The following is a 22820-nucleotide window of genomic DNA, read 5'->3' as shown; positions in this document are numbered from 1 at the left end:
CGTGTCGACGACGTTTTCCTCTCCGGTGCCGTCGGTGGGATTGTGGAGTCTTCAGGAGAGATAGTCGGCGGTGGTCGTCGGCTTGGTCCAGGTGTTGCAAAGGTGCAGCCGGTGGGTTCTGGCTGTTGGCGGCGCGGCTGGCGCTGGTGGCTTGTCTCCATCGTCTGGTGGTGTGTTTCGTCGGCGACGGAGCTGGCGGCTCCTCTGTAATCTCCTGTGACCTTCAATCGGTACCCTCTCTCACGTGTGGTGCCGCAAGAGGGAGTGCATCGTCCCCGTTGCCTGCGGAGTTCAAAGGACTTCGTCGATCTCAAGAAGGACGTGTTTGTTTTAGTGTTGTGTAGTTATAGGTCTGGTAATGTAGGTAGGGGTGCGTGTATGTCTCTATGTACATGAACAGATTCTACAATTATGCAATGAAGTGTGAGAGGGTTAAAAAAAGTAACCACCTAAACATTCAGCAAAAACGTGGCGGCTTCCAAACCTACAAAAGAGAGCGAGAGCAACGATTTTGCAAAAAAAACGAAGATGGAGTCGTGATTTTTGAACAACCTTAACCAGCATTGGTTATCCATTGCGGAAGACACTGTTCTTGTGCACCGTGGCGTGGCCGGGCAGCGCGATACAACGGCTCGTCGAGAGCTGTAGACATGCAACATTTTTTTTTCAACCCCTCCCCCCCCCCCCCCCCCGAGCAGCAGTTACTGCCCACTCGTCGCTTCATCCGTCTACTGCTCGAGCGCGTGCTCCCAGACGAAGCGGCGTCGAAGACCCCCGTTGTAGGACGCGCTGCGGGAGACGGCGGCGACCATGATCCGCTGCGCGCACGGGGGAGGGAGGGGGTTTGTTTTGGCGTCCAGGTTCGCGCCTTCCTCCCGCGAACATTTCTTTCCCGTTCAACATTGCAGCAGCCATCTCTGTTCTTCCCCAACCCCGGCCCGGCCACCTTCGATTCGCCACCTGTGGCGAGTTTCTGTTCGATTCCTCGCAGCTCCGGCCTCTCCTCGCCCTCCTCTACCCATTCCGATGCTAATCCCGTCGTTTCCCTTGCCGTGCAGGGCCTCCCGGCGGAGCTCTCCCGCCGGCGCCGCATCTGCTCGCCACGCCGCCCGCTTGACGCGTAGTCCTCCCGTTCACGCCTCTGGTGAGCTTCGCCTCACCCCGGACCATACCCTGCGCCTGCTCGCCGGCCCCCGCTGGCTTCCCTAGCCCATTTCCCCGCTCGGCCGACCTCGCCGTGCCGGCCGCGCGCGTGCTTGCGCATTCTGGCCGCGCCTCGCCGCGAGTAAGGCCCGTGGCCTGCCTTTGACTCGGGCCTGGATCCCTGATCCCCCCTAGGCCCACCTTGAATATATATTATACTATATATATAAATAAATAAGTACATATATATAATATATGCTTATGTGAAGAATCATACAAATTATTTAAATGTATTGTGCATTCCATCATGTATACAACAAAATAGCTACAAAGATCAATTATACATTAGATCACTATGAGTTTGTGAGTCAACCTAAATTAATCACTCTGCAGATAGCCAAACAAACAACTCATTGTACAAGCTATCTGCTTAACTGTCTGTTTGTGATAAAAAACAGCTGCCGCCTACATTGTTGTACTTGCCCTAACGGGCTTATAGGAAACGGCAGCGTAGCGAGAGGAGCCACCAAGATTATCATCCAACCGTATATCAAAGCGTACTAGTGCAAAACGATGGCCAAGCAAAGCATAACACGGATTCACGTTGAATCAATGATGTTTTGTTACAAGTTGCGACGATACATTACGCCCACGTACGTATAGAACAATACAAACTGCGACGCATGGCTCAACTGGGGGGAAGCTACATTTCCCTCGAACAAAATTTTGCAGTCCCCCGCACGGGCACGGCGTTGCAATTGCAACGGCCACACTTCCTCCTGCCGGGCGCCTCGAGATGAACTAGCGGTTGTTCAGGCGGAGGGACCTCATGCCCTCATGATTTGTTGCTCAGCCGGAGCTCCAGCTTTATGTTCATGGCGGCCAGCTCGGCGGCCAGGTACCTGAACACGTAGGGCATCGCCACAGTCTCCATCCCCTTGCTCGTTTTGCAGGCGTGGCACACTAAGTTTTTCGCCGGCCTCACCGTGGATACCCCGAGCATCTCACGCTTGGCTTTCTTCTGCGTATCGGATTTGATCGCCGTCGCGGTCAGTAGGCTCCCGCAGAAGGAGCACACATCTGCGATGTGGTAGTCCGAGCAGGAGTGGAGCCTGTCGTGCAAGAGGTAGGAAGACCCATGGGCGAGGAGCGCATCGCGCTCCATCTCACCAAATCGGATCCCTCCGCCGTGCTTCCTTCCTCCAATGGGTTGTTTTGTCACCTGGTCTATACGACCAGTTGTGCGGACCTGCATAGACAAATTACATCAGTATTCAGTTGCAATCCAAAATTGCAAACACTGATGCTAGTACAAAGAAAGTGAAATTTTGGTTTCTGGTACACTTGGCAGGCGCAACTACAGGGCTTCTTTTTCATGGTCAGTCAAATAAATACATTGGGGGCTAAAGTTCTCCAATTCAATACCAAAGAAGAGGGGGGGGGGGGGCTAGCTACCTACTTTGGAGAAAACTCTTGCCTCACATTTTTTTAAAAAAAGAAAGGTTAAGCTAATGGATATTGGGTGCATGAAGATATTGATAACACTAGGCAGATTGATGCGTGATGCGCGTCTATCCGAAAGGTATTAACTTGAAAAAAATGATGAAATATAAATTTATTTTCCTGTTGTACTCAATCCAATATTAAATTTAGATATTTTATGCTATCTTTATGGTCATCTAAACACAGTATAACATTTTTTTTAGAAATCCGTTGACTTTTAGATGTTAGTAAAAATAGCTGACAGATTAACGTACTATAAAAAGTTAAAATTAGTGATGAAAGAATAATTCGATCCTATTTTTGGAATTTATGTACGGGAAACAAATTACAAAAAGTATTAGAGCATGACCGTGGTGTACAAAGGTATTATTTTCATATATAGGAAAAGATAAATTTATTTTATATTTTCCATATGAAGTCACCATCAATAATTTTTTTAAATGATGGAGGCACTTAATAGTACCGTGGGTCCACTAAGTGGGCCACACTAAATGTGCATGGGTCTCAAATGATGTGGGTCCCACTAAGTGGGCCCCCAAAGTGTGGGTCCCAACTAACATTGCGCGGGTCCCACATGGGTTCCACGTGAATAGCACGCGGGTCCCATATGGGCCCCTCCTAAACAGCACGTGGGTCCCACGTGGGGCCTCAATTCATGAGGGAGCTCCAATTCTTGGAGCTTTTAAATATATATACACTTGGCAGGCGCAACTACGGGGCTTCTTTTTCATGGTCAGTCAAATAAATACATTGGGGGCTAAGGTTCTCCAATTCAATACCAAAGAAGACGGGGGGCTAGCTACCTACTTTGGAGAAAACTCTTGCCTCACATTTTTTTTAAAAAAAAGAAAGGTTAAGCTAATGGATATTGGGTGCATGAAGATATTGATAACACTAGGCAGGTTGATGCGTGATGAGCGTCTATCCGAAAGGTATTAACTTGAAAAAAATGATGAAATATAAATTTATTTTCCTGTTGTACTCAATCCAATATTAAATTTAGATATTTTATGCTATCTTTATGGTCATCTAAACACAGTATAACATTTTTTTTAGAAATCCGTTGACTTTTAGATGTTAGTAAAAATAGCTGACAGATTAACGTACTATAAAAAGTTAAAATTAGTGATGAAAGAATAATTCGATCCTATTTTTGGAATTTATGTACGGGAAACAAATTACAAAAAGTATTAGAGCATGAACGTGGTGTACAAAGGTATTATTTTCATATATAGGAAAAGATAAATTTATTTTATATTTTCCATATGAAGTCACCATCAATAATTTTTTTAAATGATAGAGGCACTTAATAGTACCGTGGGTCCACTAAGTGGGCCACACTAAATGTGCATGGGTCTCAAATGATGTGGGTCCCACTAAGTGGGCCCCCAAAGTGTGGGTCCCACTAAAATGTGCGCGGGTCCCACCTAACATTGCGCGGGTCCCACATGGGTTCCACGTGAATAGCACGCGGGTCCCATATGGGCCCCTCCTAAACAGCACGTGGGTCCCACGTGGGGCCTCAATTCATGAGGGAGCTCCAATTCTTGGAGCTTTTAAATATAGTATAGATGCCCACATGTCAAATGCAACAATTGCTCACCTGGAATTTATCTGAGACCATATGCCTAAGACGCTGGTAATAAACAGGTCCAATGAAAATCGCACACTCCATCTCAGTGCCAAAAAATCCACTATAAAGGACCTCTGTTCCATGATAATTAAACCCATAAGATGCGAGCATGGGACCCAGTTCATTCACGATCGAATCAGGTTTATGGGAATCCTTGCCCTCCTTTTTGACAGAGCTTGAAAAAGGTGTGGCATCAATGAACTTTCCATGCAGACTTCCAGCCTGCAAGGACAAATTCGAGGTATATTTAGGCAGGGGCACTGCTACGATAGGCATACTCCTCCCCTTTTTTTCTACAAGGCGTATTTTGTTTCGTTAATATTTCATCTATGTGATACAAATTTTAATCACAAATATTATTTGAATACGAATAGAATTTTGATCACAGGTATCTTTTGAATTAGAATCTAATAACATCAATTTTGTGTCACAAAAAAATATGTACTAATAGAGTTATTGTTTGTCAAAGCCTTTTAATTTCAAACAGAGGGAGTATCTAGGAACAAATATTTCTATACAGGCACGGAACTTTTAGAAGGACCAAACCTGTCCAGTATGTCAATGACCACCAAAGGTGACTAGGGACACTTTCCAAAGTGAATAAAAGACAACCATACACCATTCAAAATACAAACAATACTGTTTCTATTTTTGTGCGGTTTAACTTTTCAATAGCGCATAAGCATTTACTAAAATAGGTTTAATTCGAGAAACTATAAGATCAAACCAAAAGCTACAGTCCCACACAAAAGGAAATCAAAAGTTTGTACCTAGAAACTACAAGATCAAACCAAAAACTATAAGATCAAATCAAAGGATGCCAACAGCTGTACAAGATCATTGCTGTAGAAATGTCAATATGCCAACAAATCTTTAGTACCTAGAAACATATGGTGTTAAATTTATGCAGTATCAAATTAACTTCATTTCAGATATTCCATCTGTGAAATAAACTCAGTTATTAATTTGCTATATTTTTTTACTTGCCACATGATACAGGTTTTCTCAGAACCTAGAGACAGAGAAGTAAATATGTGTACCTTTGCTGCCATAGACTCTAAGAGCATTGCAATAGTCATTCTTGAAGGAAATGCATGAGGGTTAATGATAAGATCTGGCCTCATGCCAGTATTTGCAGAGAATGGCATGTCAATGTCAGGCCACAACTGAGAGCAAACACCCTTCTGCCCATGTCTGCTGCTGAACTTGTCACCAATTATGGGGTTTCTTACACGACGCAGACGAATGTTCGCCTGTAGAAAGACCAACACATGACAAGATCACAAAAACAAATTTGAGATGCCTATAGTCAGAAATACACGTTTCCGACACTCTTAGCACAAAATGCTATTTTTAAATTTAATGATACATAAAATGTGAGGATGGTTTGTGATTTTAAGGAACTCGGAAAATCCACAACTTGTGTGTGATCGTTCTGATATCTTTCTGCCAATTGAAATTCTACTGGGTTACTTATGTGTTCGCATACCTTCTGAAAGTCACCTTTTGAACTTGTCCCATTCACAGCAACATAGTCAATATACGCTGGCTCCGAGCCTTTTAGTTTGACAGGCCTTATTGCGCCTGTGAGTCTGTTATAGACACTATAGTACTGCTCATTTGGATGTACTGTCTGTCAATGAAAATACATGTACAAGGAATTCCATAACTGTTCTTGCACAAGGAAATAACTTCTAATATAGAATAAACAGATAACTACCTGTCCAAGCCGAGGAAGGCCATCTGAATCAATGGCAGTGTTTGTATCCCTGGATAATACACTCTTTGCAAAGATTTCTGGAACATTTTCTCTGTTTTTCTTGGATAAGTCAATGCATTCGGTCTGCAGAAAGTTTGCACAAGGAAAGGGTTATTTTTAATGTTTTTTAAAAAAAATTGAATGGCTGCTGGGAAATATTTAGTTCCAAATTAGTTGGTCGAGTCAAAATTTTCCAAGCTTTCGCCTGGAGGATATTTTCAATATGCATCATAATGTGAGGAACTAAATATAGCCATTATGTACATTACATAGTTTGTATAGCAAAACAATTTACCATATTTTTTAAGTTACACAATTTCACATTAACATTTAAAACAAATCAAATAAAAATATGGTCTATATGCTCTCCTTTTCTTGTGAATATAATATCATTGAATGCTCAAACAATGACATGGTACAACAGATGATTACACACTCCCCGAATTCGATATGCTCACATAAAACACTCACGTGGATTCGCAATGTATGTCCATGGCATTAGGAGTATCACTCTCATTTTCAATATATTTCGAAAGCAAAGAGTAGTTTTTGTAAGGGAAAACCAATCACGTAGAGCACTTAAAGTAAGTTTGAGTGCTTCAAGGGGTGCGCACCAAATCTTGGGATAATTTATTTATTGCTTTTTCAATCAATTTTTGGTTTCCTTGGCCATATGTGAAAACAGAGTGAGGGGTCAGATTTATATTTATAACATTCAAGACTCAGAATTTTTTTGGCTAGCCACACTAGAAGATAATGCAGCCAACATCGCCTAAATTATGAAAGAAAAGTTGGAAAAATGAAATGGCTGTCTACAAATGCTAAGGCAGTAAGAACTAAAGCACGCCTTGGATTGCACCCATTACACCAATACACCATGTGAAAGAAATTCTACTAAACCTGATTGTTGGTGTATATGTGAGCCCAATGTATAGAGGCCCATCTAGAGGCCCATGTACAGAAACTATATATCTCACCCTTCTAGGGTTTGGAAGAATAGACACAATATTCTCTCCGACATGGTATCATTAGTCTAAGGTTAGGTTCCCTCTCCTCCCTCTCCTACCCAGCCGCCGGCGCCCCCTCCTCTCTCCTTCCCTCCCATCCCCTCCCCTCCCCTCCCCTCCTCTGTTGCATCCGCCAGGTCGGCCGCCAGATCCTCTGCCGCTGCCGCCTGGTCCTCCTCTGCTGCTGCTGCCGGGCCGGCCGCCGGCACCCCTGCCGCCGCCGCCTGGTCCTTGGTCGCGCAGCCGCCGCCGGATCCTGCCGCCGCGGATCCCGCCCTGCTCGTGCCGTCGCCGCGGTCCCCCTGCCAGATCCCGCCGCCACCTGGCGCGCCCGGGCCGCGGGGGTCGCGGCCGCCCCTGAAGCGGGCGGTGCTGCCGCTACCGGGCGGGCCACCCCGCCGCCGCGCACCCCGGCCGCCGACCTGGTCCTCCTCGGACCAGCACCAGAGGCCGCAGCGGGTGCCGCCGATCTGCTACAGGGGACGCCGCCTCCGCCCGTGCAGCCTGTGCAGCCCGACACCGCCGCCGCTGCAGCGGGTTCCGCCGCTGCGCAGGCCGCCGCCTACCACGCCGCCGTTGCTGCCGGCAAGCAGCCTGCCGCCGACACCGCGCTCGATCCCGCGGCCCTCCGTGGGCAGCAGGTCGACGCCGCTCTCGCCGCGGCCCTCCTCGCCGCCAAGTCGAAGGCTTCGGCGGCCCAGGAGCGGGTCCGCGTGGCTGCCCTCGCTTGGGAGCGCGAGCGTGCCACGGCCGACGCCCATGCTCTCCGGGTCGCCGAGGCGGAGCACTACTTCCGCGCCGCCTCCGGCCAGCTGCCTGTCATCCCCGAGCACGGCGCCTCTTCCTACGTCCAGGCCCCCGCCCGCTGGCTCTGGACCCCGGCACGACCCGGCCGACCTCATGGTCGCTCAGCTCCACCTCCAGGCGGCCGGCGTCCAAAGCATCAGGGCCCTGGTCACCGTCCTCCTCGACCCCACGTCCTCCTCCTACGGACGCTGGCGGGACCATGTCCTCGCCCTCGACGACCACGTCCTCATCGACTCGCCGATCGAGGCGCGGAACGTGGAGTGGCTGCGCCTCGACAGCGTCGCCCTGTCCTGGATCTTTGGGACCATCGGCCTCGTCAGGACCCATGGCGGCACCGCGCGACAGGCCTGGCTGGCGCTCGAGGGGGCAGTTCCTCGGCAACGCCGAGTTCCGCGCTCTCCAGCTCGACGCCAGCTTCCGCACCTTCGAGCAGGGGGGACCTCTCCGTCGGTGAGTTCTGCCGGCGGATGAAGGGCATGGCTGATGCTCTTCACGACCTCGGGTGTTCGGTGTCCGGTCGGGTCTTGGTGCTCAATGTCGTGCGCGGGCTGAGCAGCACCTATGACCACCTGAAGACATGGATCCCCCGCCAGCGGCCCTTCCCCTCCTTCCTGCAGGTCCGGGACGACCTCGCTCTCGAAGAGATCACCAGGGGTCTCGCGACCGGATCGTCCTCGTCCACCCCCACCGCGCTAGTTGCTGCTCCAGCAGCTTCCTCCGCCGCTCTTGCCACCTCCCTCCTTAGTGCTGCTCCCGCTAGACAGACCGGAGGGGTGTGTGTGTGTGTGGGGTGGGGGGGGCGTGGACGTCGTCGGCGGGGGGGGGGGGGGGGGACGACGTGGTGGTGGTACTGGTGGCCCTGCTCTTGGGGGTACCGGTACCGGTGGGGGCTGTCGGGGCGCGCCGACTCCGGCCCCCGCTCCCGCTTTTGCCCCTGCCCTTGGAGGTACGCCCTGGCCAGCCTTCAGCAACCCATGGTCAGGGCGCATCTCGATGTGGCCGTTCCAGGGTTCGGGGGGGGCTCGTCCTCAGCTCCAGCCGGCAGCCATGTTCACCGGTGCTGCTCTCCTCGCGCCGTCCTGGACCCCCGCCCGCTCAGCCCAGCCAGCAGCCGACCTGGCCAGGGGGTGGGACCAGGCCGCTCTGGCGCAGTCCTTCAGCACCATGGGACTGACGCCGCCGGTCAGCACCGAGTGGATCGCCGACTCGGGTGCCTCCTTCCACACCACCCCAGATGCCGGTATCCTCTCATCTGTCCGACCCTCACACCCCTCTTGTCCTTCTTCTATCATGGTTGGTGATGGATCTTGTCTCCCTGTCACCGCCGTGGGTTCTGCTCCTGGCTCTTTTCGTATTCCCAATGTCCTTGTTGCTCTTCAGATGGTTCACAACCTTCTTTCCATTCGCCAGTTTACTGCTGACAATTCTTATTCCATGGAATTTGACTCTTCTGGTCTTACTGTGAAGGATGCGGCTTCCTGGCGTCCGCTCCTCCGATGTGACAGCTCGGGGCCCTTTACACCCTTCGTCTTTCTGCTTCCGATGCTCCGCCTTCGACTTCTTCTTCGTCTGCTGCTTTTGGCGTGACGCCATCTTCCACCACCTGGCACCGCCGGCTTGGTCACACCGGCCGCGACGTTTTGGCTCAGCTCGGTTGTAGTACCGATGTTCCATGTACTCGGACTCCTGCTGAGCACCTTTGTCATGCGTGCTAGTTAGGTCGTCATGTTAGACTTTCTTTTTTTTCTTCTTCGCATGCTGCGCATGCCTTTGATCTTGTTCACTGTGATCTGTGGACTTCTCCTGTACTCAGCATGTCGGGTTATAAATATTATCTAGTGGTGGTTGATGATTTTTCTCACTACTCTTGTACTTTTCCTTTGCGCGCCAAGTCTGAGACCTTCCCCACCCTCCTTCACTTCTTTGCCTGGGTGTCTACTCAGTTCGGCCTCACCATTAAGGCCGTCCAGTGTGACAATGGGCGGGAGTTCGATAACTCCACCTCCCGTTCCTTCTTCCTCTCTCGGGGTGTTCAGCTGCGTATGTCTTGTCCGTATACCTCTCCTCAGAACGGCAAGACTGAGCGGATGATTCGCACGACGAATGACGTCGTGCGCACCATTCTGATCCAGGCCTCTCTGCCCCCGCGCTTCTGGGCTGAGAGCCTCCACACCGCCACCTACTTGCTTAACCGTCTTCCGTCCACTGCTTCTCCTGCTCCCACTCCACACCATGCTCTTTTCGGTACCCCTCGCTGCGACCACATTCGGGTCTTCGGGTGTGCGTGTTACCCTAACACCTCCGCTACCGCTTCTCACAAGTTGGCGCCCCGCTCGACTCGTTGTGTGTTCCTTGGGTACTCCCCTGACCACAAAGGGTACCGATGCTTTGACCTCTCGACTCGCCGCGTCCTAATCTCCCGACACGTCGTGTTTGACGAGTCGGATTTCCCCTACTCCACCTCCTCCACACTTTCTCCTGACACCGAGCTGGATTCACTGTTTTCGACTGACCCGGTGGTTCAGCCAACGTTACCTATCTGTCCTTTCCCTGCAGGTTTTCCCGGTACACCGGCACCGCTTCCGTGAACCCTGCTGCGCCGAGCGCGGCCCCGGTGCCCGCGGTCGCGCCATGCGCGGCCCCCCGGACCTCCTATCGTGTCGTGCGCGGCCCCGGGGTCTCCTGTTGTGCCACGCGCGGCCCCGGTGCCTCCCCCTGCATCTGCGCGGTACACTCAGCCGGTGCAGGTGTACCAGCGTCGTTTGGCGCTGGCGCCGGCGCCGCCGCGGTACGCTCAGCCGGTGCAGGTGTACCGGCGTCGTTCGGCGCCGACACCGGCGCCGCCTCCGACTCTGGAGGCTCCTGCGACGCCTACACCGGAGCCGTCGCCGCCGCCTCCTCGCTCTCGGGTCGAGCCGGCGGTGTATCACCCTCCAGTCGTCCATCGGGATCCTCGGCATACCCATCCCATGGTGACTCGGCGGATGGCGACTCAGGCCGCGACTCTCCGCGCCATCGAAGGAGAGCCGCGGGTCTCTCCGGTACCCTCTTTCTGTCCGTGACGCCTTGGCGGATCCTCACTGGCGTCGCGCGATGGAAGAGTACGCGGCTCTTCTTGCTAACCAGACGTGGGACTTCGTACCGCGTCCGTCTGGTGGCAATGTGGTCACATGCAAGTGGATCTGGACGCATAAGCGTCGGGCTGACAGCACCCTGGAGCGCTACAAGACTCGCTGGGTTCTTCGGGGTTTCACCCAGCGACCTGGTGTGGACTATGATGAGACTTTCAGTCCAGTGGTGAAGCCTGCTACTGTGCGCACGGTCCTCTCGCTTGCGCTCTCGCTCTTGGCCTGTGCACTAGCTGGATGTGAAGAATACGTTTCTTCACGGCACTCTGTCAGAGACAGTATACTGCTCTCAGGCAGCGGGATTTGTGGACTCCAGTCGTCCGGACATGGTCTGCCGGCTCAATAAGTCTCTCTATGATCTGAAGCAGGCTCCTCGGGCTTGGTATTCTCGATTCGCCATGTTTTTGCTGACATTGGGGTTCACCGAGGCCAAGTCTGACACCTCTCTCTTCATCTACCGCCGTGGGGATGAGACTGCCTATCTGCTGCTCTATGTCGATGACATTGTGCTCACAGCCTCCAGTCAGCAGTTGCTTCATCGCATCATCTCCTCTCTGCAGTAGAAGTTTGCAATGAAGGATCTTGGTCAGCTCCACCACTTCTTGGGCGTCACTGTTGAGCCTCGCCCGTCTGGTCTTCTCCTACACCAGCGGCAGTACGCACTTGACATTCTGGAGCGGGCTGGGATGACTGATTGCAAGCCCTGCTCCACTCCTGTCGACACTCAGGCGAAGCTGTCTGCTGACCTGGGGGATCCAGTGGCTGATCCTATTGCCTACCGGAGTCTGGCCGGTGCCTTGCAGTACCTCACCTTCACCAGGCCAGACCTCACCTACGCTGTTCAGCAGGTCTGTCTCCATATGCATGATCCCCGGGAGTCACACCTTACTGCGCTGAAGCGTCTCCTCCGCTACGTCCGTGGCACTGTGGACCTCGGACTGGTTTTTTACCGCTTGTCCTCTGCTGAGCTGGTTGTCTACACCGACGCTGACTGGGCAGGCTGTCCGGACACTCGCCGCTCCATTTCCGGCTATGCCGTCTTCCTGGGCGGCAACCTGGTCTCCTGGTCGTCCAAGCGGCAGCCGGTTGTCTCCCGCTCCAATGCCGAGGCGGAGTATCGGGCTGTCGCTAACGGCGTGGCGAAGGCGTCCTGGCTACAACAGCTCTTGGCGGAGCTCCACAACCCGCTTGACAAGAGCACGCTCGTCTACTGCGACAACGTCAGCGTCGTGTATCTCTCCACTAACCCCGTCCAGCATCAGCGGACGAAGCATGTGGAGATCGACTTGCACTTCGTGCGCGACAGGGTCGCCGTCGGCGATGTTCGGGTTCCCCATGTCCTGACCACCTCCCAGTTTACCGACATCTTCACCAAGGGTCTTCCCTTCTCGACGTTCTCGGAGTTTCGCTCCAGCCTCAACGTAGCCGGTGGCTAGTTGTGGCTGCGGGGAGGTATTTGCTCTTTGTACTTTCTTCCTGTCCAGTCTTGAACACCGCTGCGTCGGTAGTTCAGACTACGAGAGGGTGTTGGCTTTCTTGTTGTCCAGTCTTGAACACCGCTGCGCCGGTAGTTCAGACTGGGGGGGGGTTGGTGTATATGTGAGCCTAATGTATAGAGGCCCATGTACAGAAACTATATATCGCACCCTTCTAGGGTTTGGAAGAATAGACACAATATTCTCTCCAACACTGACTGCATTAGATTATAAATCAGACAATGAGTAGTTACGAATAATGAAACATAACTTGCCTGGTAAATATGTCCACGGAACATTCCACGATCAACGGCTGATTTATTCAGTATCATGGCATCCTCCATGTCATAACTATATCGGAAGAATGATTTCATCACATAAAGCAAGATTAAAAAAATGATGATACTATATATGAAAGGCATACCCTGTGTATGCTAGCACTGCAACAATAGCATTTGTTCCTGATGGAAATTCATCCATACAATATTTACTATATGTAGCTGTCCGAACAATTGGTGTCTGAGGGGTCTACAGAGCATCAATGACAGTAGAGAAGGTTAGCTATGATTTCCAGGAATTGGTGCAAATTGGACAAAAAGTTTACACCCATGTCAGTCTGTATCACATAACTAAGCACCAGACAATACCAAAATGAATCGGAAAGATGACTAATCATATTGCAAGGAGCAGAGGGTATTTGTAAAACTTAGCATATCTCATGCTTATGAGATTGATGATATATAGCTTCCCCATACATCATAAAGCTTTTGGCCTACACTGGAAATCTAATCAAGCAGAGATTGCCTACATCTAGTGATGACTTAAAACTATCCGGTAAACCTGGCTACATTACCACTAGTAAAAAAATAAATGTATATGCTTGAGGATTTAAAATCATTATTTCCTTGAGAAACATGCACATGCATATGCCATCAGCCTACATGTCCACTACAAGTAGACAACTTTAAAGAACCAAACAATGAAGCTCTTTTGTAATACTCCCTCTGTTTTTATTTACATGTCACATTAGATTTGTCCTAAGTCAAACTTAACCAACTCTGACCAAATTTATAGAAAAATAATAATTATTACTATAATACCAAATTTGTTTAATTGAATTCACCATGAAATATATGTTGATAGTGCATATGTTGGTTAGTATAGTTGTTGCTCTATTTTTCTATAGTCCGTCAAAGTTGGCTAAGTTTGACTTAGGACAAACCTAATACGACATGTAAATAAAAACGGAGGGAGTAATTGTTTAATAATTTTACAAAAGAACAAACCTGCAGGTGGAATGCTTTTACATCAGTGCGGAATTTTAGAGCTTGTCCACAAAAACCCATGGTTTGCTTTGCCATCTGCAAACAAGCATGAAGATTGGTCAGTCCAAAAGGGAAGACCATTACCCATCATCAAGCAAAATCAACTGATCACCATAAAGACAAGATGTGCCTACCAACCTGGCATTGGTACATGTTCCTAGGACTTTGGTTGTGATCAGACCAAGGTGTCAGATTGGCAACTACACTAAGAATAGCGGTAGGGTGGATTTCTTCATGAGTTGCAGGAAACTTTTCTTTTCTCCCACCATCCCCACCATCAGGACACCGTATCTCCATAAATGCCTAATTTAGAATATAAAAATGAAGTATTATGCTATTGGTAAGAAGTAATATAAGAAACACAGAAATTGATTAAAAGCAAACCTGTTCAAATGGTCCAATAAGCTCAATACTTTGCTCTCCACCAGGTACACTAAAAAGATTTTTGACAGGTCGAACAAATCTTGCTGGGTTTGTAAAAAGGTAAAGGCCAGGATAAGCTCCACCAAGACTAAGAGGAACGTAGCCAACTTCCAGATCTTCAGGAATCTGATAAAAAAAATTAAAACATGCCCGAGTTTGAACATGATGGCAAAATTTCAAAATATGATTCCAATTAAACAAAAGCATGATAACAAAAGAGAACAGACCCCAGAGTGTGCAAGAAATTTCAACTTTCGAAGAAAATTAACTGCTTCCTCAATCCTAGCAGCAGACATGGTACCAAGAATACATCCATCCAAATGTACATGTAGTACTTCTGGGGGACCAGATCGTTCAATCTTAGGAAACACAGGGTTCATTCCAACACGAACCAACTCAGCAGAAAGTGACTTCTTTATTTTCTCAAAATCTTTAACCACCCCTTCTGAATTGTAGAATGATGAAATACCTGACAGACCAAATATAAGCTGGAGCTAAGAAAATGACAACGATGGATTTTAGCTGCACTGTCCCCAAAAAGACAAGGACACAAGTATAAAAGCATTTAGACAGAAAATGCAGACACAATATGCTGCAAAAATGAAACATGTGAAAGAAAGTGGTGTTTTAGGGAGGTTGTGCGGATTTAAATTCTAGAGAAATGGCAAGATGAGAATATCTTACGGCATGTGGAAGTCATATGGTTCAATAAACCACAAGGCTCTCCATCAGGTGTATGAACTGGACAAAGGAAACCCCAGGACCTACATGGGAATTTTCAGTAAAATGGATGCAAGGAAACAACAGCTGAATGGCACTAAGAGGATAACATACTCGGGAAGTAACTTTCTAACAGATGTTGTGCGCATTTTAGCAAAAGCAGAACCCCTATGAACAGAACGGAAGTGTGAAATATAACGATGAAAATTGAGCCGTTCAGCATGAATGGTCATCCCATCACTCTGCAAATTTAACCACAAAAAACATTTTAAGTTCCAAATATTATGAATAAACCTAGCAACATTAGATGCATAACATATTGTCAACATTCAGCTTTATAGAAACAGGTAGTATACTTATAACCCATGTCTGGCTTCTCTTAATCACAAGAAGAAGAAAAAAAAGTGATTTCAACAAATAAAATTAAAGGCATTGTAAGAGATGCACCTGTGGAAGATCCAATCCTGATTGTGAATTCACTTTCCCTATCTTTATCATACTCTCGATAGCTCTACCAACATGTGTTGTGTGTTTAGTAAGAAATTTTCTTACTTCCAATGCTGCACAATCAACCGCATATTATTATTGCATAAATGTAAATCATGTTGATATACCAAAAGAAAGCGCTCAACACATCAAGAAACAGAGAAGACAACCTAATTGATTATGTGAGCAAATAAACTGGAAAATTAAACAGACTAATCGAACCACAGTATTCATAATTTATATGGACGAGGACGATAATATTTTAACCTGGCTTCATTATTCAGTGTTCAGTTAGCTTGGTTTATGCTTTATGGCATTACCCAACTGGAAAAACCAAAATATACAGAAAAATTTCATGGCCGCACATTTCAGTCCCACATGCTAGAAAATATATCTTATGCACGAGGGTCTCAGGTGACAACATTCTCAAGACTGCTGGGTTGTCTATTAGTCACCAGATTCGGGGTCGACCTCACGTTCCTCGACCCGGGAACGTCGTCCCAAATCGAGGGTCGGGGACGACCAGGGTCGTCGACCCGATTCTAGCTGGTTCACATCCCGATTCACCACCGGCACACGACCGGCCTCCCAGTAGAGCGCAGATGACGGACCATGCCGGCGGGTCTCGCTGGTGGAGTGCGGACTGCGGAGGCATGAGAGAGCCATGGACTACCAATTTTGTTCTCGGATGGTGCCAGATGCTGCAGTCAGCTACCATATTGGTGAAAGCGGTGCAGAGCAGAGGCAGAACGGAGAGGAAAGAGATGGCGGCGGCGGCTGCAGCATGCGACGTGCAGCAGCCAGCGACTCAAAGATAGGGTTACGTTAGATGAGTAATGGGCTATGTGGGCCAACATGGGCAGCCCAAGTTTCTTTTCTCTCCTTTTTGCTTTTATATCTTTGCCAGACCACACATCTCTAATTGTAGGACATATGAGATCTACGTGACTTGTGTCATCGACCCGGAGGGTCGACCCGGATTGACCCGGATTAATCGGGGTCATTCGTTCCAAACTACTCCCTTCGACCCGCATTTTTATACACATTCGACCCTCAATCCTCGACCCCGATCCACAACCCGATCGACCCGGGAACTATGTGACTACTCTAGCTGTGATTTAAACTGTGATTTAAACCAGTCCAAAAAAGTGGAATCAAGTCGAGACCTTCAAAGTAAAAAATTGTACCAGCATGCTCTCATATCAACATCTCACATCCCCAGCCTTCAAAAAAACAAGATTCTCAACGTTGTCCAAAGTTTATAAGCATCTGTCACTTAACTCCTTCAGGCCAATGAAGATACTACCCCAGTATTTGCATTCATTCATAATGGATTCTTCTTATCCCTTCCTCATTGAAGGAACAGAGTTAGAGTCAAGAACAAATTCTTTTAAATGTGAAAATCTCAATCATATTTCAATAGCAGGGATAAAGGATGAAGATAGGATTCAAACTCTTGTATTACCAATGGTCATGGGAGGTAAGGGTCATATCCTCTAAAAATATTGTACTGCACTCTCCTTTTCGAAGAACCCAGAGCCAAATATAGACCCTTATTACTATCTATATTCATCATCACCAGTCATCACCACATCAACAAAAGATCTTATGGTAAATATTGCAGCTGAATCCAGAACCACACAATTAGTGGGGACACAGCTGCAAATGCAATTATGTGTACCAGTCTACAGAGACAAAGTTTGACTGTTGCACTTGCATGCGGCTGCTGTTACTATAACAGAGTACATAAGTGGTTCAATTTATTTTTCAATGAATTCAACTGTTTTGCCACACATAACAGAGTACATAAGCTAAAAATTTTCGGCATAAAAACAGTAAGAGAATAGCATACCATTGCTGAGATCAAAATTTTTGTTCTTTGTAGCCTCTTCAATGATTAAACGTTTAGACTTTCTTAGCCAATCCTGAAGTCTATCCTGCAGATGTCAGCAACAAAATCGAATAATGAAAAAAATATTGAGGTTAAGGAATCATGTTTTGCACAAAAACATATCTTTGCTCTTATATATATATATATATATATATATATATATATATATATATATATAAGAAAACAGTACCAAGTATGGGAAAAAGTTAGATAGCATGGCGAAAGTGCAACTTTAGTACAACAGTTTAACATCATTACAGCTTTAACGTAGATGCCCTCCAATCTTCATTTCCAACCACATTGACGACACATTTGTTGCCTAAGTTATCTAATCCCAAATCTTAGATGATGCGATGAGAGGACAAAATATTAAGTAGACAGCAAGATGTACATGGATGAAATAAGTTCAGTTGGCGAAGGTTCAATGTTCTACATGCCTCACTGAGGCAGCTGGCTCAAGATGGCAAGGTTCATGGCAAAGGTGAGCACAAAGTGGCTGATTTTGGGTCATCCATAGAATCTAAACCTCACTAGGGAGAGGCAGCAATCGCTCGAGGTAGTTTCAAATGAACATCTTGTAACCCACATTACAAACATCAATTATTCACTGGTTCATGGAAATGTGGAAATGAAGGTAGAGAGAAAGAAGGGTAAATCGCCATTCTTAAAGCTGGATTAGTTATAATGCAAAGAACTTTTATAGGGGGCATTTTTCCAATGATATGGGGTTATTTTCCAAAAAAAAAACATGCAAAGCACCAGAGAGTTAGTAACCTTCAGAAAAACTGTGATTAAGTGCCCAGGCAAGAGAGCCTCCTGGAATTGTAGTGCGTCAGGATTGTCAGGCGAAGCAGTTTGGTCTACGATAGCATAAAGTTTCTGCAGCATAAATCTAAAGCAGCAAATGTAATAAGAATGCAAAAATAGAGGTTAAGAAGATAAAACTTTTACCAAAAAAAAGTAAGATAATAAATTCAAATTTAAACTCACATCAATAGATTAAATTTATCGTGGTTGTTTTCCAGGTGCACAAAAACATAGTCCTTCAGAACCGCTTTAGCAACCTACAAAATGTAGAATGGCCAAAGTGAAGCATGATCCATCAGCAGTATGTCAATGTAAACACTAAGAAAATATTGCACATTACAGTTTCATAGTCATTATGTTCAAATCCTTCCATCACAGATCGGAAGTACTTTCCTGCATTTGGAAGATCATAATCAATGTCAGCACGCACGACGTGTTCAAGGGATTCTAAATACAGAAGAAAATTGAACTCATAAAGTACCAATATGCATCAAGCATTGCATGTGAGTCAAAAGGGACAGATCTCTGACTTCGTCAAGAATTATTTGTGCCCTTTCACCAATTAGTTGAGTACTGACAACACCCTTTCCTCTTCCATATTTATCACTGTAGCAGCATGTCAAGCTTGTAAAGATTTCCCGGTCACTCGTATCAATAAGGGCCTGTCATTGAAAATTCATAATCAAGTCAATGTAATGCTGAAGCAACATTAACAATACAATCTAGAGTAAAATATTATAAAGAAAGGAGCATGATGAGCAAAACATGCGACAAGTGGAACACTACACAAGTGCATGATGCCTACTTCAATGGAAAGATCCCAAGACTTCCAGAAGATGGGAATAGATATATAAATGCACTAACTTACTAGAAATTGAATAAACAGATTGATCATCTCAACACAAAAAAAAAACAGAAGGAAAAAATAAGCAGATTCATAACCTTAGGGCAAAGAACGAAACAAGTTTGTGGATTGACAATTTCGTACAACACAATTCAACAGCTAAAAATGGAATGCACCAACAGAGAACTCAAGATCCTCTTTATATGCACTTGCTGCATTATACAATGCGTGCCAAGGGTACAACATTAGCAGATGCTTAGCCAATGCTAATTAGCATTTATCCATACAGAATATGTCATTCGCACGATGTTATGTAGTGTATTGCTGGTTAGAAATGGTGAGCATGCTTAAGGAGACATTGATAGCCTATATACCTTGAGGACAATCCCAACAGGAAGCAGAAACTCTCTACCCCCCAACCTGTTCAACACAAATTCAAAAGGTCAAATCGGGGGGGGGGGGGGGGGGGGGGTTACACATTTTTACTCACTGTTTACCAGCACAGATCTTACCAAAACCCAAGCCTTGCACTTCCATTTTGGAGGTAATACAACTTTATTGTCACACTTGACTGGTCTTTATGGACACATCTGTAGAAAACAAAACAGAAAGGAATAATAAGGCAGCGCACACAATTGCAACTCTGATGTTATAGTTATACCTAGTAGGCAACATGCACAATAGATCAAAGGAATACACTAAGGGATCAGGAAAAGCTACAAAAAAACAAGGTTCTTTGAGAAGAAAATGCAGAGGAAAAGAGCAATGGCTTTCAGTCACTAATTTTTAGATATTGCCCAGCGCTGTCTCCTCTTGTGCGTTAATAGCATTTGTGTATATGATCCATGCTAAAAAAAACATTAGGCAATACAGGCTCTAGAATTATGATTGTTCAGATCTTGTCACTGTGAAAATTTTTCTTGCATTTTACCAAGTTACAAGTACAGTATCTTGTAATATTGTAGTAATAGATTGCACCACGTCTTTTGCAAATACAAATAGCTTGTCCACTAACTCTGTCTTAACTAAAATATATTTCAAAGTTAGCAGAAAAGTTGTACTGGGTAATTATAATCGGTATTCAGCAAACATAAAGGTTTTGCAAAGATAATCAAATTGGATAGTAAGTAAAAGTAGGAATTATGTGGAAACATGAATATAACTGGAGTCAAAATAGTGGAAGGTACATTGCAGTCGGATATTGCTAGAATGACAAAAAAAAAGCTACACCCAAAGATTAGACCATAAGCTATTCAAGCATCATGCCTCACTTATTAGTGTACAACCTTATGACAACTGCTTTGTCAGTGTATCCAGCCCCACGTTTAAGGAAAGAACCACGCACCATGCCCATAGGCTGAAAAATTAATAAAAAAGAACTCATCAGGTATGATGCTATCTAGCTTAAAATGCTGGCCTTGTAGCAAATCTGAATCTGCCTTACATAGTTACGCTTTTGTAATATAAGAATCCTTATAAGTCTCTCCATCCCGCCACATATGAAGTACCTAAACAGAATTTCAAAAGTGTACCCAAATTATTCCAGCAACATAGGGAATAAGTTCATCACAACTTTAGATTTCCACTTTGCAATACAGCATGCTCAAAAGAAAAGGCAGACATTTGAACTGTAAACCCGTGGGGCACAACAAATAAATGCTTCAGAAACTATTTTATTTTTTTATTCAATGTGTAACCCATATCAAATATGGAATAGTTTCAGTTCGGTGTACTGCCTTTGAAAGAACAGGAAAATAGACAATAACAAGAAAAAATCATTAATTTGAACAGTCCAAACGCTGAATATTTCTCCTAACCATACAAAGTAATCTTTTTCCCCAGAAGCAAGTTCAGTAAACTAATACTAAAAAAGCACAGTACAATGCAACAAAACTGACCATCAACTCCCTCATCCACATGCAAGAGAATGAAAAAAGGAAGCATGACGCTAATGAGAATCGCAAAAGTAAGATAGTACCTAAATAGCAAGTTCAGCAGTCAAAGATAATGGGAAAGTTACAGATTTGATGCTCTATTACAGTAGCACATTAAGAATAACAAAGAAAGGATGCGCTGATACGATCAAGTGGATGCAAATGAAACGTACTCACCCTCCCATTTCGGTAGACTCTTCACCATGGAAAACTAATTTATGTGGATCAGCATCTCTCAGATGGCACAGTTTTGACTGAAATTGCAAGAGCTTAAGTCAGGGAGAATAGTTGATTGTCATATAATTTGTGAACCATTATGTTTTGATCTCTCTATAAATAATGTACTAATGTGTGAATATAATGTGCAAAGATTTGTCCTGGATAGTACTTCCATAATGATATAGTTTTACTAGGCTCTAATACTACAACAGAATTAATCGATCATAGATTAGTTTTGGAACACCACAGATGATCAAAATGACGCCCTTTTGTGGCTAGAGGGATCGATCACTAAGATGGCACCGAAAGACAAACTAAAGCACTAAAATCAACTCAGTTTTTAGCTTCTATTAGACCTATAAACTCCAAAGTCCAAAAGCATAGAAACCTTATCCATTACAAAATTATTCCACAGGAAATGCCATTTCACGAGTAGAAAGGAAAGGGTAACAACCATTAACATAATAGGCAGATGGCCAAAATTTAAGGTATGCCTGACTTGTGCCCCGTTTTCATTACACTGGAGGCAGACGTCCAGTTTAAACTCCCCATGATATGTAATTCTTGCTTGCCTGCACTGCTCCAACCGAAGGAAATGGGAAAAAGATCAGACTACCAAACACCTCGCTAAGTTACCAAAAGAGTATGTTACTAGTAAAATAGGAAAAAAAACATATACTCCCAATGTCTAAGATAAGAGTATGTTAATTCCGGAAGAAATATGACAAACCTCCTGGGGGTAGAGTGGTACACCCAACCGACCATCCCTCATGGGTGGTAGCACATGACCCTTCTCCAAGGATAGTATACACAATAGTTAAGGGGGCCAAAAGAGATATTTAAATATAAATATCAACAAGCTTAACATCCTCTGCAAACTGTAATTGACTATTTGAGTGCTGACTGGTTTCAGTGCAATTCAGTATCCTCACCCAGAAAATCAAACAAAATTCCAGTGTATCATAATTTCATTCAGACATGAACCATTTCACAGTAAATCAGCAATAGCTACTAACTAGGTATAAAATCGTAATCAGCTGTTGTGCCCTGCTATAGCTACCAACTAGTAATAGCAACTTGAATTCAGACGGTGTTACCTTTCACGTGAGCAAAACAATTCCACGCAAAGGGGAAAAAAACGAATTTAGAGCATGAGGATATTTTTTAGGATGGTGCTGGAGTTGGGGTCCTTGATCTCCATGGGGCGGATACTGGTGAGCATCTCTTCCAGCCCCGCGTCGAGGAAGTAGTCGAACGATTCCACGTGCGGCCGGAACAGCTCCCGCAGCGCCGCGTAGTCGCCTTCCTTGGCTCCCGCGGGCGACGCCGACTTCGTCGCCTTGTCCATGGCCGGAGGGGCAGCGGGGCTCCGAGCTGCGTCTACGGTGAGCGGCGGCGGCGGCCCAGCGCTTGGTTTCGGCGGGAAGAATAAAACCCTAGAGTAGGGAGGAGGCGGCGGCGGAGGGGTTTAAGGCTGCTGCAGAGTGCAGGCCTGAAGGGAGAGGAAACAAAGAGCTGGCTCGTGCGTTTGCTTGAAAAAACTAGTCCACATCCGATCCGACAGAAGAACCCGGCCAGCCGGCCCAAGTTGGTGAAGCTTGGCAACATCTGAGCCGTTCCCTCAGGATCCAACGCCCCAAAAAATTACATTCATATATCTATATTAGCAAGGTGGAATGCTGCCTGAAAGAGCGATATTTTCCGACAAATGCAGAC

General features: G+C 46.2%; 1 protein-coding gene and 1 long non-coding RNA gene across 2 annotated transcripts; one reads left to right on the top strand and one right to left on the bottom strand.

Moving 5' to 3' along the window:
- The first annotated feature begins 706 nt into the window (after positions 1–706).
- On the top strand, positions 707–1515 carry LOC120688746. Its single transcript, XR_005681176.1, has 2 exons — positions 707–860; positions 1059–1515. It is a non-coding gene; the product is annotated as an uncharacterized LOC120688746 (long non-coding RNA).
- Positions 1516–1978: 463 nt separating this feature from the next.
- On the bottom strand, positions 1979–22615 carry LOC120688745 (DNA-directed RNA polymerase I subunit 2-like). Its single transcript, XM_039971123.1, has 27 exons — positions 22266–22615; positions 21835–21908; positions 21559–21681; positions 21063–21139; positions 20396–20459; positions 20238–20308; positions 19464–19541; positions 19326–19371; positions 18589–18769; positions 18448–18500; positions 18291–18364; positions 18075–18192; positions 17262–17346; positions 15371–15483; positions 15038–15165; positions 14888–14967; positions 14431–14672; positions 14165–14329; positions 13919–14083; positions 13742–13816; positions 12880–12983; positions 12731–12806; positions 6000–6122; positions 5769–5912; positions 5320–5532; positions 4250–4501; positions 1979–2392 (listed from the first exon to the last, which is right to left on the bottom strand). The coding sequence occupies exons 1-27, from the start codon at positions 22450–22452 to the stop codon at positions 1979–1981; spliced, it is 3525 nt and encodes a 1174-aa protein (XP_039827057.1). The 5' UTR covers positions 22453–22615.
- Between the last annotated feature and the right edge of the window lie 205 nt (positions 22616–22820).

The sequence above is a fragment of the Panicum virgatum genome, chromosome 9N (assembly GCF_016808335.1).
Source record: "Panicum virgatum strain AP13 chromosome 9N, P.virgatum_v5, whole genome shotgun sequence".
Taxonomy (NCBI): domain Eukaryota; kingdom Viridiplantae; phylum Streptophyta; class Magnoliopsida; order Poales; family Poaceae; genus Panicum; species Panicum virgatum.
This window is presented reverse-complemented; position numbering and strand designations above follow the sequence as displayed.